This window comes from Pogona vitticeps, chromosome 4 (genome assembly GCF_051106095.1).
Source record: "Pogona vitticeps strain Pit_001003342236 chromosome 4, PviZW2.1, whole genome shotgun sequence".
Taxonomy (NCBI): Eukaryota; Metazoa; Chordata; class Lepidosauria; order Squamata; family Agamidae; genus Pogona; species Pogona vitticeps.
The window spans coordinates 191231242-191246525 of record NC_135786.1 but is presented as its reverse complement, the minus strand read 5'-3'; the positions used below and the strand labels follow the sequence as shown (position 1 = coordinate 191246525).

General features: G+C 37.7%; 1 protein-coding gene across 6 annotated transcripts in view; it reads right to left on the bottom strand.

Annotated features, from left to right (window-relative positions):
• Window positions 1-15284, bottom strand: part of ASXL3 (ASXL transcriptional regulator 3) — a 136155-nt gene that overhangs the window by 52012 nt on the left and 68859 nt on the right. For all 6 annotated transcript variants that reach the window (XM_072998892.2, XM_078393695.1, XM_078393697.1 and 3 more), the window contains 3 exons: window positions 11791-11899; window positions 10436-10547; window positions 527-648 (listed from right to left, as the gene is read on the bottom strand). In XM_072998892.2, coding sequence (XP_072854993.2) covers window positions 527-648; window positions 10436-10547; window positions 11791-11899 — 343 coding nt within the window. The remainder of the gene's footprint in view (window positions 1-526; window positions 649-10435; window positions 10548-11790; window positions 11900-15284) is intronic.

Sequence of the window (15284 nt, the reverse complement as noted above, 5' to 3'; positions counted from 1 at the left end):
TATGTATGTATGTATTTATTTATTTATTTATTTATTTATTTATTTATTTATGTTAAAATGTTATTTGTGCCATTTTGTTTAATTTACACAAAAATTGCTCCACAATCTTCTCTTGTGTGCTGCTTATGAGTGTATAATTAAAAAACAAGCAAACTGTAAGCTGCCCAAAGAGTGCTTTCAGCACTATGGGACAATATATAAGCAGCACACTTTGCTCTTCTTAAGACTGCCACAAAATAACATGCCTTCTAGAGCTATAGGTGGATAATGGTGCATTTGCTCATCCTCACAGGTGATGACAGGAGAAGCAAGACAAGACAACAGATCTTAACCAAGTCACTTGCATAGAGAAACAAGAGAAGACATCTCTAACCTAACTGTTGGAATAGGAGAAAAGAATGTACTAGTGGAACAGTATGACAGCAAAGGTTTAGGAACTGCGTTTCAAGATTTGGCCAAAAAAAACCCCCACAACCCTTTTTTTTAAAGAGCAGTAACTGCAGTCCATAAACAAATATTTGCTTACCTGTTTAAGTGCCTTTTTGGTGTGCTGTTGGAAGGAAGAGACTAATTTGCTTTGCATCGATGTATTTGTAAGGCTTGAGTCCCGAATGGAAGACACTTCTTCAGTTTCTTGCTTTGGGCAAACTAGAAAGATACAAATAAAATAACGTACTGAGAACATAAGAAAGTCAGTTTCCTCAGTTTAATTTAAATTCACTTGACAACATCACTGAAATGGTCCCGCCAAAGAAAATATTCTGGCATGTAAGAAAGCATCAGTATTGCAGACGGCATGGACTTTCTTCAAGATTACCTACAGAAGCACATAGGTAACTGATAAGTAAGAAGCACCCACCAAAAGCCATTGAAAGAAGCCCAGGCATGCCCAACATCTACTGAGGAAGACAGCAATAATCTACCCTAATCAGTCTGGTCCTTTTTTGTGTCCTGGTTAAACGTACAGAACTGGAGATGAGTAATTCTTAGGATTATTTTAAGTCAGAAGTGGTTTGATGGCACATGACAATAGTGGAATATAAACCACTACCCAGAGAAAGCATCTGCGTGGCCACTGGCAGAGAAGTCACACATAGCTCAGTTCTCTCGAGATGCAAATTTTCAATTCTGTACTGTCAACACATGCTAAATTCATTGAATGCCTTGATACATACGAATTAACATTGGCAACTTTCTTTCACTATCATGTGACAATGTGCTATTTCTGATCACAATAAAAAAGAGACCTCAAGAGAAAAAGCAACTATCTATAAAGCAAAACATGAGGTTGCCCATCATCTTGCTAAAACATTACTGAACCTAATGGAAGTTAACAGTCTTAAGAAACTCCATGACCTGAAAGGTAAGTGGTAAATGTCACCTTGCTCTACACGGTAACATTTCACATACTACAGATCAATCAAGCATACATCTTCTACCCTCATGTTATATTTCAATGCTTTTACATACATAGTATTTGCAAACTTGACAGTAAAACTCAGCCAGAAAGAAAAATTGGCAGCAACACATAAAGTAAATTCTGTCAAATGATAAAAACGTTGTAAGGTTGAATATTTCTAAATCTTCCGACAAAGCGCTACAGAAGTCTCAGAGGCATCCTTCACACAGCTAGTAATTTAATTATAAATAGTTTGTACTTACATAGCACTTTGAAGTGTTAAATGTACTTCATATGTACTATCTTATGTAAGCATAAGAAGTGGTCTTACACTGAGTGAATGCATTGGTCTGTCTAGCCCAGCCATTCTCAGTGGGGGCTATATGGACCCATGGAGGCCCTGGCACATTTGAAGGGGGCCACAGATCCATTCGTTCATGTTGTATTCCTATTTGCACACTGCCAAAGGCTTTCATTGTCAGTTGGAACCTGAAAAGAGCTCCTAAAAGAGCCATGGCCAAAAAAGGTTGAGAATTAAAGTTACCAACAATAAAATAAACAAGAATATTCTAAAGTAGGTGGAGGAGAACAAAGTGTCTGATATAAGTGTACTGAAAAGCAGCTTGCTTAAAATCTTGGAGTGAGTCCATGTTCGAGAAAAAAAATCAAAATTAACGAACAGCACCACATTTGCAAGTGCTCAATTTCAGAGTGGTGGGTTTATTCTGCTGGTTTTCATAGGGTTGCAAAAAGAGAGTGAGTTTACCACCAGCTACTTTGGCACAATGGCATTCTACAGAGTTTGTGGTCATCATATTTTCTACAGCATGCAGAAGGGAAAGGATACCACCTCATCTTGGCTGGCTTAAAGATGCCTCATCCAAAAAAACAAAACAAACAAACAAAAAAAACAAAGTCAAATGCAGAAACATAAAAGGACTTTTTATAACCTTGCATCAAATTTTATTGTGCAAGTTTCCTGCTTCACAATGCAGAGATTTAGCTATGATGCTACAACTGTGCTCAGACTTGTTCTACAGGCACCTGAAATCATCATACATTAATATAAAGGCCATAACAGACAGATAAAATATAATTTCAAGAGAGCTTCATGTTAATAGGAATGAGCAAAATGAATCTGACTCAAATGTTACAGATGGCCCCCATGTAAAAGTATGGCTGCCCAAAATGTTTCTGCATGCCCATTGCGACAGTAAGCACAGAAGCTCTCCGTATGAGTACAGTAGTACAAAGTTGAACAGTCTTCCCATAGAGCTGATTATATGCATAAGGCAACTAGGTTGCCCTATAATAGTTTGGGATATGTCTAAATGGGCTGACAGTTACAGGGATAAATGGATCAGGACTTCAAATGAGCTAGAAGTGCTAATGATATAGATACTACTAACCTGTAAGAGAAAATCAAGGGACAGCTTTAAAAAAAAAGAAATGGCCATTCAAAAATATGTTTTTCCCCTCACAAGCATTAGAATATGTTCTGATTTTATTTTCGGACTTCTTTCCTGAATGATGGCAGCTAAAGACCCCCTTTTTTAGCAAAATGAGGGTTTGTTTGTTTTTTAATGCTAAGATGTTTACATTATAAAGAGCATGAGGTGTGTGGTATCCACTTATGCATCGTCAAAAAAGAGGACAAAAGAAGACAAAGATCTGCATATAATTTATGGGTGCCGATTTATTTGCATAGAAGTAAATTTAAAAATAAGTTATAGTTATCTACAACAGGAACACAACATACCTCACCTTAGCAGGAAATCGGGAGATTTGGGTGTCTGCTCATGCCTACTGAATAAGTGTTAACTCTCAGTGGGCTGTATCAAAGTTACAGCTCCTCTTTCTCATAATTCTTTATCTTTAAAATGGAGAGTATTGTAAAAACCTACACTACTTTAACTAGCTGTAATTTTAGAAGAGGTAGTCATGTTAGTCTGTGCTAGCATGTGAGGCAAAGACAACAAAAAAATGAAAAACTAAAGATGACAAAAATGTGGTAGCACCTTAAAGACAGATGTACAGTATTTTAATGTGAGCTTTCATGGACAAGTCCCCTTCCTCACGATGTCTGAGGAAGTGGACTTGTCCATGGAAACTCACATCAAAATATAAGTCTTTAAGGTGCCACAACATTTTTGTCTTCTTTAGTTTTTCATTTTTGTTTTGTTCTTGCCCAGCTTCTCTATAGCCTATGGGTTACCCTTCTACCCTAAGATACTAGAAAGCAGAATGAACTGCTTACTGCGACATTCTGATTAGCCTCTCTGCGTGTCTGGAAGCTTCATACAACCATTGCTCAGATTTCTTTGTCTTGGGAGGAATCCCAAGTTGTAAATGGTAATAGATCATGGGAGGAGGAATTACCTGACAAAAAATAAACTAAAAATAGGAAAGTAAACCAAATGCTTAAATTTTTTTGCAGTACTTTAACATATAACCTTGACTATGGCTAATTATCTCCACGAGAAAGGATTTTTACTTGTTCAAATACATAATGAACATAATTTGGCTTTATTTGCAACAGCTAGTGATTTTCAATTGTGTAATTGACAATTATATCTTTGAAGTAACCATCTGAGTCCACCTTGGAAATCCTGTGTACAAAGCATGTATTGTCTTATTTAACTACTGATCTAATTGACAACAGATGGGGTTAGTAAATTAGATAGAAGTATGTTGCTTTATTCCAGCTTCTTATTAATGTATGCAAATTGAACTGTATTATATTTTCACAACTCATTTTTGTGTTTTGAGTATTAGGAAGATGGGAAAAAGTCATTGGTCTGTTGCAGATACGATGCTTTATCTTCATAAACTCTGAAGAGACTCAAGTGCATTCATAACTTCTCCATTCCTCAGTAAGAACCACCACCAATTTAAATTGTCACCTGTCAATTTGCTTGCATATGGGATGAGAAGGAACTGATATATTCTTCCACACATTGACAAGGAGGGTAAAAAAATTGCAGGTATGTGTGTTTTGCTTATGAAGGAGGCAGGAGCTTAGTTTTGCACAAATATATATTTTGTGCAAATTGCAGGTATCTTAAGAGGTGAAAAAGTTCCATGTCTTCCTCTTGATTGGAAGAGATTAATGTTACAGGCCTTTCAAAATCCTTATCAAGATGTGTTGGTGGGTCAAGACAGCATAAAACAATGACAGGGAATTTAGCTAGCCTTCTTCAGATCACTAGGCTTGACATTCTATGAGCAATGACAGACATAGTGTGTACTATGGCTCCACTGTAAACCAGAGACATTGTTTTGAAGTGGGTTGCAAACCAGAGGGAAATTCAATTGTCATAGAAATAACATGAAACATGGCTGTGGAAGGATGTAAGATACCCATTTAGAAAATATGAGAAATAGCATGCATTTGATGTCTGGCCTCCAATTTGCAAACCATGATTTGTTGGGAGGCAGTGTTTGACTTGCACTGGCTTGCTCAGGTTGTAGTTCTATGTACACTTAATTGGAAGCATGTCATGCTTTCACCAGAGGAATCCTCTAGTGAAGATGAAGTAGAGACCCCAGAGGAAGACTTCATAAACCCTATAGCCTCTGGACTGTCTAGGCCACTGAACATCTTTTTGAGTCTCCACCCCAGTCCCTGAGAGCAGAAGAGAATGACTGCATGGTTTCAGGGGATGTTTATTTTCAAATAGGGGCTTTCTCAAGAGCCAAGGATCTTTGTGAGAGCAAGCCACTGCTCACATGGAAATCTAAGGCTTTATGGGTGATACCTGGGTTTTGGGTATGGTTCACAACAATAGCACCATATTGATTGATTGCTTGATTGAGAGAGTGAGTGAGTGAGTGACTTTTATACTACCCATCTGGCAGTCAAGGCCACTCTGGGTGGTTTACAATGAGGTAACCCATATAAGCTCCTTCTTCACTTGTGTCCAGTGCTGGGAACAAACTGTTCGATGCACCTGTGCCTGTAAAACACCCATAACCTTCTTGTCACTGTACCACAAACAAGCTGGACTATAGTTCTGTTCTGAGTTTCTCCCCTTTGGCCATCTCCTTGGACTGTCTCTGCTAACTGATCACTGTGGACCGCTAGTCCTGACCTGGATACTCTTGTCTGAAATGATACCAGTGCCTGTCTGCTCAAGATTTCTAAAATAGCCTCCTCTGAGCAGAAGCAGTGTTCACATCCTGCCTACCCTGTTCCCCCGAAAATAAAACCTAACCTGAAAATAAGCCCCAGCATGATTTTTCAGGATGCTCATAATATAAGCCCCATCTCAAAAGTAAGCCCCAGTTAAGTGAAACCTCTCCATCCACCTGCAACCAGAAGATGACACAACTGTATTTGAATAAATGTAGACTGTTGCACATGAAAAAAAAAAAACATCCCCTGAAAATAAGCCGTAATGCGCTTTTTGGAGCAAAAATTAATATAAAACTCTGTCTTATTTTCAGGGAAACACAATAGATGTCCCATGGATGGGGTGGCAGCTGTTGCCAAGAGGTGGGACAGCACATGATATTGGATGTAGTAGTCCAAAAGAGTTCAAATGAAATTCAGACCACTTTTTAATGACTGGCATTTAACATTAAGTACAAATGATATTAATCTAATTTATGCAAAACTCAAGCATGCTGTCAGAGCCAAATACAAGTACTGTGTTATTCAATTTAGCAAATTTTTGTGTTGCTGCAGTTGAAATACATGAAGGAAAAGTGTCAGTTATTTTTTTAGTCAGTTTTAGTTATGGTGCAAAATACGTCAATCTAATTTATTTTCAGGTTTAAATGGAATAGATTGGGGTTGAGCTTTAATGGTACTAGTTCTCACCATTTTTATGACAATTATTCCTATGCTTTGGGTATCCAACCAGTCAATTTCAAACACTAATGTAATTATGAAACTGGGATACTCTTAAACAGAAGATAGAAAAAAGAATTTGAACTAAAAATACACAGGAGAACAGCAATTCAAAATATGCTGTCATCTTCTTCCAGAATACCCTCAGCCAGGCTCTTTTTCATGTGATCCAAAAAGCTTGCCAATAAAAAGAAAAAAGAGGAAAACACAGGGGTGCCAGCTTCAAATGAATATGCAAATATTGTGCAATATGGACACGAAAGCTTGAATTGTCCCACTCTCCTCTCCTCCAAAAACACACTTGTTTTTAATTTCAAACCAGACTGATTTGAAGTAAGATCAGAAAAAGCAATTTCCTTCATTGTTATACTCGTACTAATTCAATCTTTTTACCACCAATGATCATGTTACAAAACATGCATTAAATATTCTTTCTTTCGGTAACACATGTTGTCTATCACAGACAGAAAATATGTACCCATATTCTTGATGTATTTCGTAACATGATCATGGGTGGTAAAAAGTTAGAATTAGTATAATGATGAAGGAAGTTGCTTTTTCTGATCTTAGTCCAAAAAATATATATATACTGCATAGAATTCGACAAAACATACCCTGAGGAAAGAAAGGAATGCAAGTATAAACTCCTAGTTAAACTGCCTTATAAACTCAATACTTTTTCTTTGGGTGACACAGATCTATACATGTATTGACATCATGCGCCGTCAGCACACATATATCAAATAATCACCTAAATCACTCCAATCTTGAGTGCTTAACTTGAAAAATCAGAATAGCTTTTCTCTAGCTAGTCTAGGCTCTTTGTAAAAGAGAAAGAAAAAAAGGAATTGGAGAATCAAATTGCAGTGCAGCAAGAAACTCAATGGGCCCAACACTTGAGCTTTAAACAAAATATATAGCTGTTTTCTGCAAACAACTAAACCTCTTAATTAATAATATTCAAGTCCCTCATGGAAAATTAATGTGGATATAGAACTGCTGGATAGCTTAATAGTGTAGTTATCTGGCAACATAGCAGGAAGTTTGGAGTTAAATTCCCCACTGTGTCTCCTTGAAGTGGCTGGACTCTATGATTCATAGGGTCCCTTCCAGCTCTGCAGTTCTAGGATTATATATTTAAGATATCTTTGGGATAAAATAAATTAACAAAGCAGAACAATAATGCTGTGGTATTTTTTTAAATCAAAGAACAGTCAATTTTAAAATAAACCAATTATCATACTTAGCAGATGAGAAGATGTACAGTCACTTATTTCCATTTTGGATCTCTGAACTGGTCATCTGATATACAAGGATGGCAAACTATCCTGAGAAATGGGGTGCGGGGCATGAAGGAAGTACAGTGGTGCCTTGTTTAGCAGTGTTAATCCATGCAGGAAAAACGTCGCTAAACGATTTAATCGTTAAGCGATTTTAAAAAGCCCATAGGAACACATTAAAACGTGTTTAATGCGTTCCTATGGGCTAAAAACTTACCTATAAGTGAAAATCCTCCATAGCAGTGGCCATTTTGGGTGCCTCTAAAGCGAGACAAAACAGCGGTCGCTATTTTGTTTTTCTGGTGGCCATTTTGGAACTGCCGATCAGCTGTTAAAAATGGGCGCTTTGCCATGATCGTGTCCCCAAAAAATTCCATCACTAAGCGATTTCACCATAAAACGGAGCGATCGCTAAGCGAGGCATCACTGTAGCAGTATTTTCTCTTGACACATACATATGGTAATGTAACATCCTTCAGATACACTAGCAGCAGAGAGTGAGCTAGTGGGGCTGCTTGGGAGTGGCTGGGCTTGATTAGAACAATCTTATCAAGACTGACGGTTCACACAGAAACAGCTAAATAAGTGAGCCACTTCAGGATATTGATAAATTAATCACTTCCCCTCCTCAAGAGAGGGTAAGGGAAGTGAAAACTTTTTTTACTGCATATACGGTACTATTAATGCACTACATCAGTTACAAAGCTTTTCTTCCTCTTTGCCTTCTCTTAAAAGGCTAGTTGAGAAACTGCCTGCAGCTGAAGCCACTGCCATAAATTCAACTGCAGGCAGCTTCTTGACTGGTCCTTTGAGGTGAGGCAAAGAAAAGATTTTTTTTATTTTTATTTTTTGTATAACTAATGCAGCACATTAAGAATAGCAAAACAAAAACAAAACAAAACAAAACAAAAACACTTCTGCCAGCTGCCAAGCTGGGGAAGTGATTAATTTACCAATATCCTGAAGTGGCTTGCTCATTATTTGTTTATAATATTAGCAAATTGAAAGAGAAAGGTTTGCTTGCTTTGGATCATTCCAGCAATCACACACAGACCTGACCTAAACCAGAGCAATCCTGTGATGACTGTACCAAATCTGAGAGAGGGGAGAGCATGTATGCTATGTAGGGAATGCTTTTATTCCTTTACTGGAAAATACCTAAGTAATCACAGGCAAACAAATTGAATATGTATCCTTCACTTTCAATATTCAAATTTTTACCTTACTGTGTACAAGCCTTTCCACATCTCTGGTTGGTTTAGTGTGATATCCAGTGGCATAGTGGTAAATTTTGAAATATGGCAAATCCCTGTTAATTGTCTAGTTGAGACCAAACTACCCTGAAATATTTTGCATTGTAACAGGGGAACATCACAACAATATATTGGACCTTAGAAAATCTATTCGTCTTCCAGCTAACATGAAGAACAGAGTCAAGCTTAAGAGGGAACAGGGAAGTCTGGGGGAGTGGCAGATGATGCCATAGACCCTGTGACTCAGAAAGTTGTGGGACATTAAACTTGTGAGCCCTGGCTCCACTATGCCCACTGGTGACATGTGATATAGGAATTCTAGCTTGTCTTCCTTAACAAACTAAGTATGAAACATCATCTGGCTTTTTGAGGGAGAAAAAAAATTTCTGATTTGTATGTAATGCTTTTTTTTAAAAAAAATTACAGATGGAGCAAACATTTTGTTTAACTGCTCCAGCTTCCATAAAGAGCCAACTGGAAACAATTGGGAAGATCAGCTGGTTTATTAACAATAAGCTTCATGTATCTGGAACGGTGACAGCTGCATATGCCTATAGATTGCTTCTGCCCCTTGTTTATTCAGCACTGTTGTCAAAAACAATACAATGGCCTTCTGCAAGCTTGTGCCCCATCAGACATTTGGGTTACAATTCTTGTTCTCTACAGCCAATGTGGTGAATGAACATCATGTCTGAAAGATGCAGAAATTCATAAAAACAGCAAATCCATTTTCACAGAAACAGAAACTCCACTCATAACTGTGATTAATTTCCTGCCCATTTTCATTTCCAGCTTATTATATAGGATCAGTATTTCCTTCCATAATTATTATATTAAATATAAAAAGGTAAAGGTAAAGGTTCCCCTTGACAATTTGTCCAGTCATGTCTGACTCTAGGCAGCGGTGCTCATCTTCGTTTCCAACCCGCAGAGCTAGCGTTTGTCCACAGATAATCCTCTGTGGTCACATGGCCAGCGTGACTATACACGGAACGCCGTTTAAATATAATAACCAGTAAAGTGAACAACAATATATTTTGTTATAAAACACAACTGGACCATATTTCATTGGGAGGGAAAATAACTTGCTTAAAACAACCATTTCAGTGAATTACAGCTACAATTGCACTATATCATAAAGATATATGAATTGCTGACATTACTTAGAATTACATAGCATAAATCTTTACTATAGTTAATTTTAGGATGATATAACTCCTATATTAAGACAATGGGAAGCCCTACAGTTAACGTTTTGTTGTGTGGATGTAAGGAAATCCATCTAGAGTGAGCAAAATAATAACAAAAGTAAAAGTATCACGGCATCTTTAAGACTGACAGATTTATTTCAATGTGAGCTTTCACAAATTATAATCGAATGTGGTACTTTCAATTATCAGACTTTCGTTAGAATTATGACAAGGAAAAAATCATAATATCTTCCCCTTCAGTTTACAGAAAGGAGGTTTAGCAACATGACAGCAGAAGTAAAATACCAATGAAGATGAAGGCTAAAATCATTGTTTTGTTTCACAAGACATCCTAATACATTGGTATGATCTCGAGAGAACTGAAATAGGCTATTGTTTTAAAATATACCAGTTCAGTATATTTTTAATATATATATATATATATTTTAAAAACACCCTACCTCCATTTTCTTCTCCATTGCTATTGTTTGTTTCAGCCATTTCAGTGCCATCCAACTCAGATTCACAACTTAAATCCAATGTTCCATCTGTTGGGCAAGTAACGTCTTCCTTCTGTATGTAAAGAACCACATAATCATTTTGCTTGCCACTTTAAAAAAATAATAGGGCTCTACTTAATATCAATTATTATACTGGAATAAATAAAATAAATAAATAATAAGAAATAAGCAAATAAGAGCTAAGTAATGATAGACCTTTGTGGAGAGCATTCATTCACAGGGTCACCATGAGTTAGCAGCAACTTGCTGGCTCACAGCAGCAGCAGCGTAAGGAAAATGTGATGTCTGACAACCTGAGCGAACTGCTTGAGCAAGTCATAATGTATATTGTTCTAGAACGTCATACATAAAATGCTGCTTATTCCACATTTGTGTCTGAAGAAACAAATTTGTTTTTAAACATTCAGCTATCTAGAATTTAGATGCCTGGATTGTTAGAACAAGCTTGCTTTCTACAGAGAGGTGAAATGTGCATCATTTATGTATAACCGTTTAGATCAATATACGATGGGATTCTATAGTAATGGTACAGAAAAATATATCTTTTTAATGTCTTCTTTCTTCCAGTATCCAGATCATTTCACAGTGAAAGTGAAGATTGTAGATGGAGGCTTATTTATGTTTTTAATGGATAAATAAATCAGAAACTAATCACATAAGATACCTTTGAGTTCTGTCAGATGGAGCTCATGTCTCATTATTTTAAAAAGCTCCGCATATTGCATGTTCCTTCTTTCATATGTATGGCCTTTTTAAAATTCAAAATGTTTATGTTTAAAATTGGAAGCTAAGTCTGCTTCATAAAACCCATGACACTTTTTTAAAGCGGTGATAATCTTTGCCTCCCCTTCCACCCTTCCACACACTAGTCTTCAAACAATCACATTTGATGTAAGGACTCAGGAAGGACTTCTACTGATCCAGCATAAAATTGGAACTATGGGTTTAAAACTTTCACTTCTTCCCTAAATCTATGGCTGAGATATGTAGGCAATCCCTATGCACAGAAATATCTATATGTTAATGATAAGCACAAATACAAGATGTCTTAAGGGCATCAGCCATTTTCTTGAGGTTACTATATGAAAGAACTTTTCCAACTTCTGAAACTTATTTTAACCCATTTACAGACTCTGTCTGCATTTTAAAATGGATTCAAATGATATCTGAACAGAGACAGAAAAACTTTCAGATCCTTTCCCCTAGTCCATTCTGATTGCTGTTTTATCTCATTAGGGTTCGCATGCATGGTCTGCATGAGCCTGTGTACTTTCATTTCTACAAATACAACTTACTTTGAGTGCGTAGAGTCCTGCCTTGCCAGGAATTTTGAAGAATGTCCCATCACCAACCCGAGTATTAGTATGAAGCATTGCATTCAGACAAGCTAGTGGAGAAGTGCCACTGGAAAACAAAAAATGAAAAATAAAAGAGGATGAAATGGAGGCATCTTATAATTCTCTTCCCTCCCTTCCTCCCTCCCTTCCTCCCTCTTTTTAATTCATGCTTCCCTTAAAGAAGGAAAGAAAAAGAAAACCCTCCATCCCTGAAAACATCTACATTACAATAACAGCCCAGTTGAAACTTAATCATATGCATCTGTCCCATCAGCTTCAGGCAAAAAGCCTGTAAATTATAATTATGTTATTTTCACACAGTAAACAGCTCTTCATTGAAAAAGAACAGCAGTCCAAATATTTATGTGAAATTGCTTTGCAAATAGCACCATGTAGCCTCATTTTTAGAATGTTACAGACAAAGTGGCTGTTGCACATGAATGATCAAAACAGCACCAAGTCCAAGGGCAGCTGCATCCCATAGGATGGAAATGCAACAAAAGAATAACAAAGACCCCAGGAAGAACACATTTAAAATTACAAGGGTTAGCTGTGAACAAATACGAGCAACATGATCTTAGAATGGTCAACACAGACACACACAGTTCATATGCTTTAGGCAACACTGCAGTAATTTAAAGTTTTTTGGTTTTTTTTTACAATGGGCAACTTTCCTAAATACTCACTCTGGGACTAGCTGTAGAACGGCTAGACATGTTAGTCTGTGAAATCATTAAGGTAAAAGAAAAATAGAAATAAAAATAAGAAAGACAAAAACATGGTAGCACCTTAAATACTAACTTTCCAGGATGGCTCACATTAAAACATATATATAAGAAATAAAAAGTAAAAAAAGACACAACTGTGATGGCACCTTATATAAATTATATATAAGTTAGTCTTTAACCACACCACAGTTGTGTCTTCTTTTTTTTTTTTTTTACTTTTTATTTCTAATTTGCTTTTACCTTAACACTGGGAAGAAAATCCTTTTGATTTCAAGCAAACATGCTTCTAAATTCAGTCTTTGGGATCAATCGCTGATGAAGTATAAGACTGATTTTTTTTTTAAAAAAAAAAAAATCATATTCACAAAATATACTGCAGGAATGCAAATTTTGAAAACACTGAAAAATTTGGTGGACTACGAGTCTTTACAATTGGATGGAATATCCGTATTGCACTTTCTTCAGAAAAACAAGCCTTCTCCCTGTCTACAAACACAAATAATTAAATATTCTGGGGAAAGGACATTGAAGGAAAGTAATTAATTACTTAACAGGAACTCCCTCTTTATCTATCACAACTGCAGTGCTTCACATTTAATTTAATACTGGTTTAAAAGAAAGCATTATCTTGCAACTTTGTTTCTTCTCACAATTTCTAATTAAGCAATGTTAACACCATTATATAATGAATAGAGAGTTAAGTGAAGGTAACATTTTCATTTAGCCAACAGGAACATCAATTACAGGTCACTTAGTTAATTCTAATAATGGCTGTATGCATGTTAAGCATTACATATTAGCAAGAAGTTAATCAAAAGTAAAGACAGGTGCTAGGCAATATTGTTTTTGCTGTCTCATTGACTTCCTAAAGGGAGCCACAGCCTGAGTCTGCAAGAGCTGAGAAGGGCTGTTGAGGACTGGACATTTTAGAGATCACTCACTCACAGGGTCACCATATGCTGGAGGCAACTCGATGGCACATAAAATGACAGCATGTTTCCACTCAGTTAAAATGCAACAAGCAGTTTTCTCATTAGCTTGTTGTTGCTTTCCCTAGTTATGGGTTTTGGTTTTTTATGATTGTTAGGCACTTAATAGACCCTTTTGGGTGAAAAACACAATACATATATGCATCTAGCATGGGTAATCTGTGGCCATTCAAATGTTACTCCCTTGTAACTCCCATCATCCACTCACCACTTGCTATGCTGGCTGGTGCTGATGGGAACTGCAGTCCAGCAACATCCAAAGGACCACAAGTTGACCAGTGTGATATAAATATTTCAAATAAACAAATAAATGAACACAATATTCTTAATCCAAATATCCAGAAATACCTCACTAAGGCATGGCAGATAACAATGAAGCAGTTATTAAGAATCTTTACAAGGTGATTCCTGTAATATTTTTAAAAAATCTTTGGTATAAAACATTTCACTCTGCCTTTTTCTCCAATAGCTTATTACAGCATTCTCAGGGTCTCTCTCTCTCTCTCTCTCTCAGATGGCTACCTTGTCTTCTGGTGTGTGTGTTGAGGTATTGATGAAGCACAATCAAGGAGTGTTTGTTTTTTGCCACAGTTCAGCTGTCTGTAGCATTCAAATTTCTTTAAAAAGGAACTGAAGTAACTATTTTTCTTACCTTTCAGAAACATGAAACAAAGAATTACTTTTTAAAAATCCTTTTCTGGATCCATTTCAATTGGGTTTCAGGCTGGATTTTGGCAAGGAGACTGCCTTGGTCACCCTGTACAATGACCTTTGCCGGGAGAGAGACAGGAGGAGTGTGATCCTATTGATACTCCTGAACCTCTCAGTAGCTTTCGACACCATCGGCCATGGTGTCCCTCTGGATAGGCTGACTGGGTTGGGAGTTGGGGGCACTGCTTTATGGTAGTTCTGCTCCTTCCTGGCTGACCGTGTCCAGAGGGTGGTGCTGGGGGACAGTTGCTCTGCCCCATGGGATTTATGTCAGGGGGTTCCTCAGGGCTCGATACTGTCCCCCATGCTGTTCAACATCTACATGAAACCGCTGGGAGAGGTCATCAGGAGGTTTGGGCTGAGGAGTCAGCAATATGCTGACGATACTCAGCTCTACCTCTCGTTTTCCACCAATCCAGGCGAGGCGGTTTCTGTGCTGAACTCATGTCTGCACCTGATAATGGACTGGATGAGGGTTAATAAATTGATACTCTGTTCAGACAAGACGGAAGTGCTGTTAGTGGGCGCTTCGCCGGACAGGTTGGAGGGCTATTTCCCTGCCCTTAATGGGGTTACACACCCCATAGGGGACATTGTCCACAGCTCCTGGACCCCAGTCTAACTCTGTAAGCCTAGGTAGACTTGGTGGCCGGGGCGCCTTCCTTCAGATGCGGAAATTGTACCAGCTACGGCCCTACCTGGACGAGCGGAGACTCATGACAGTTACACACGCACTGGCAACATCTTGTATAGATTATTGCAATGCGCTCTACGTGGGGCTGCCTTTGAAGACAGTCCAGCAACTGCAACTGGTCCAGAATCGAGCTGCATGGCTGGTGAGTGGTGGGGCCGCTAGAGAACACATCAAGCCGATTCTGATTAAATCACGTTGGTTACCAGTTGCTGCCCAGGCCCAATTCAAAGTGCTTGTTTTGACATATAAAGCCCTAAATGGCTTGGGCTCTGGATACCTGAAGGACCGTCTCCTTCCATATGAACCTACCGTATTTTCTGGCGTACAAGA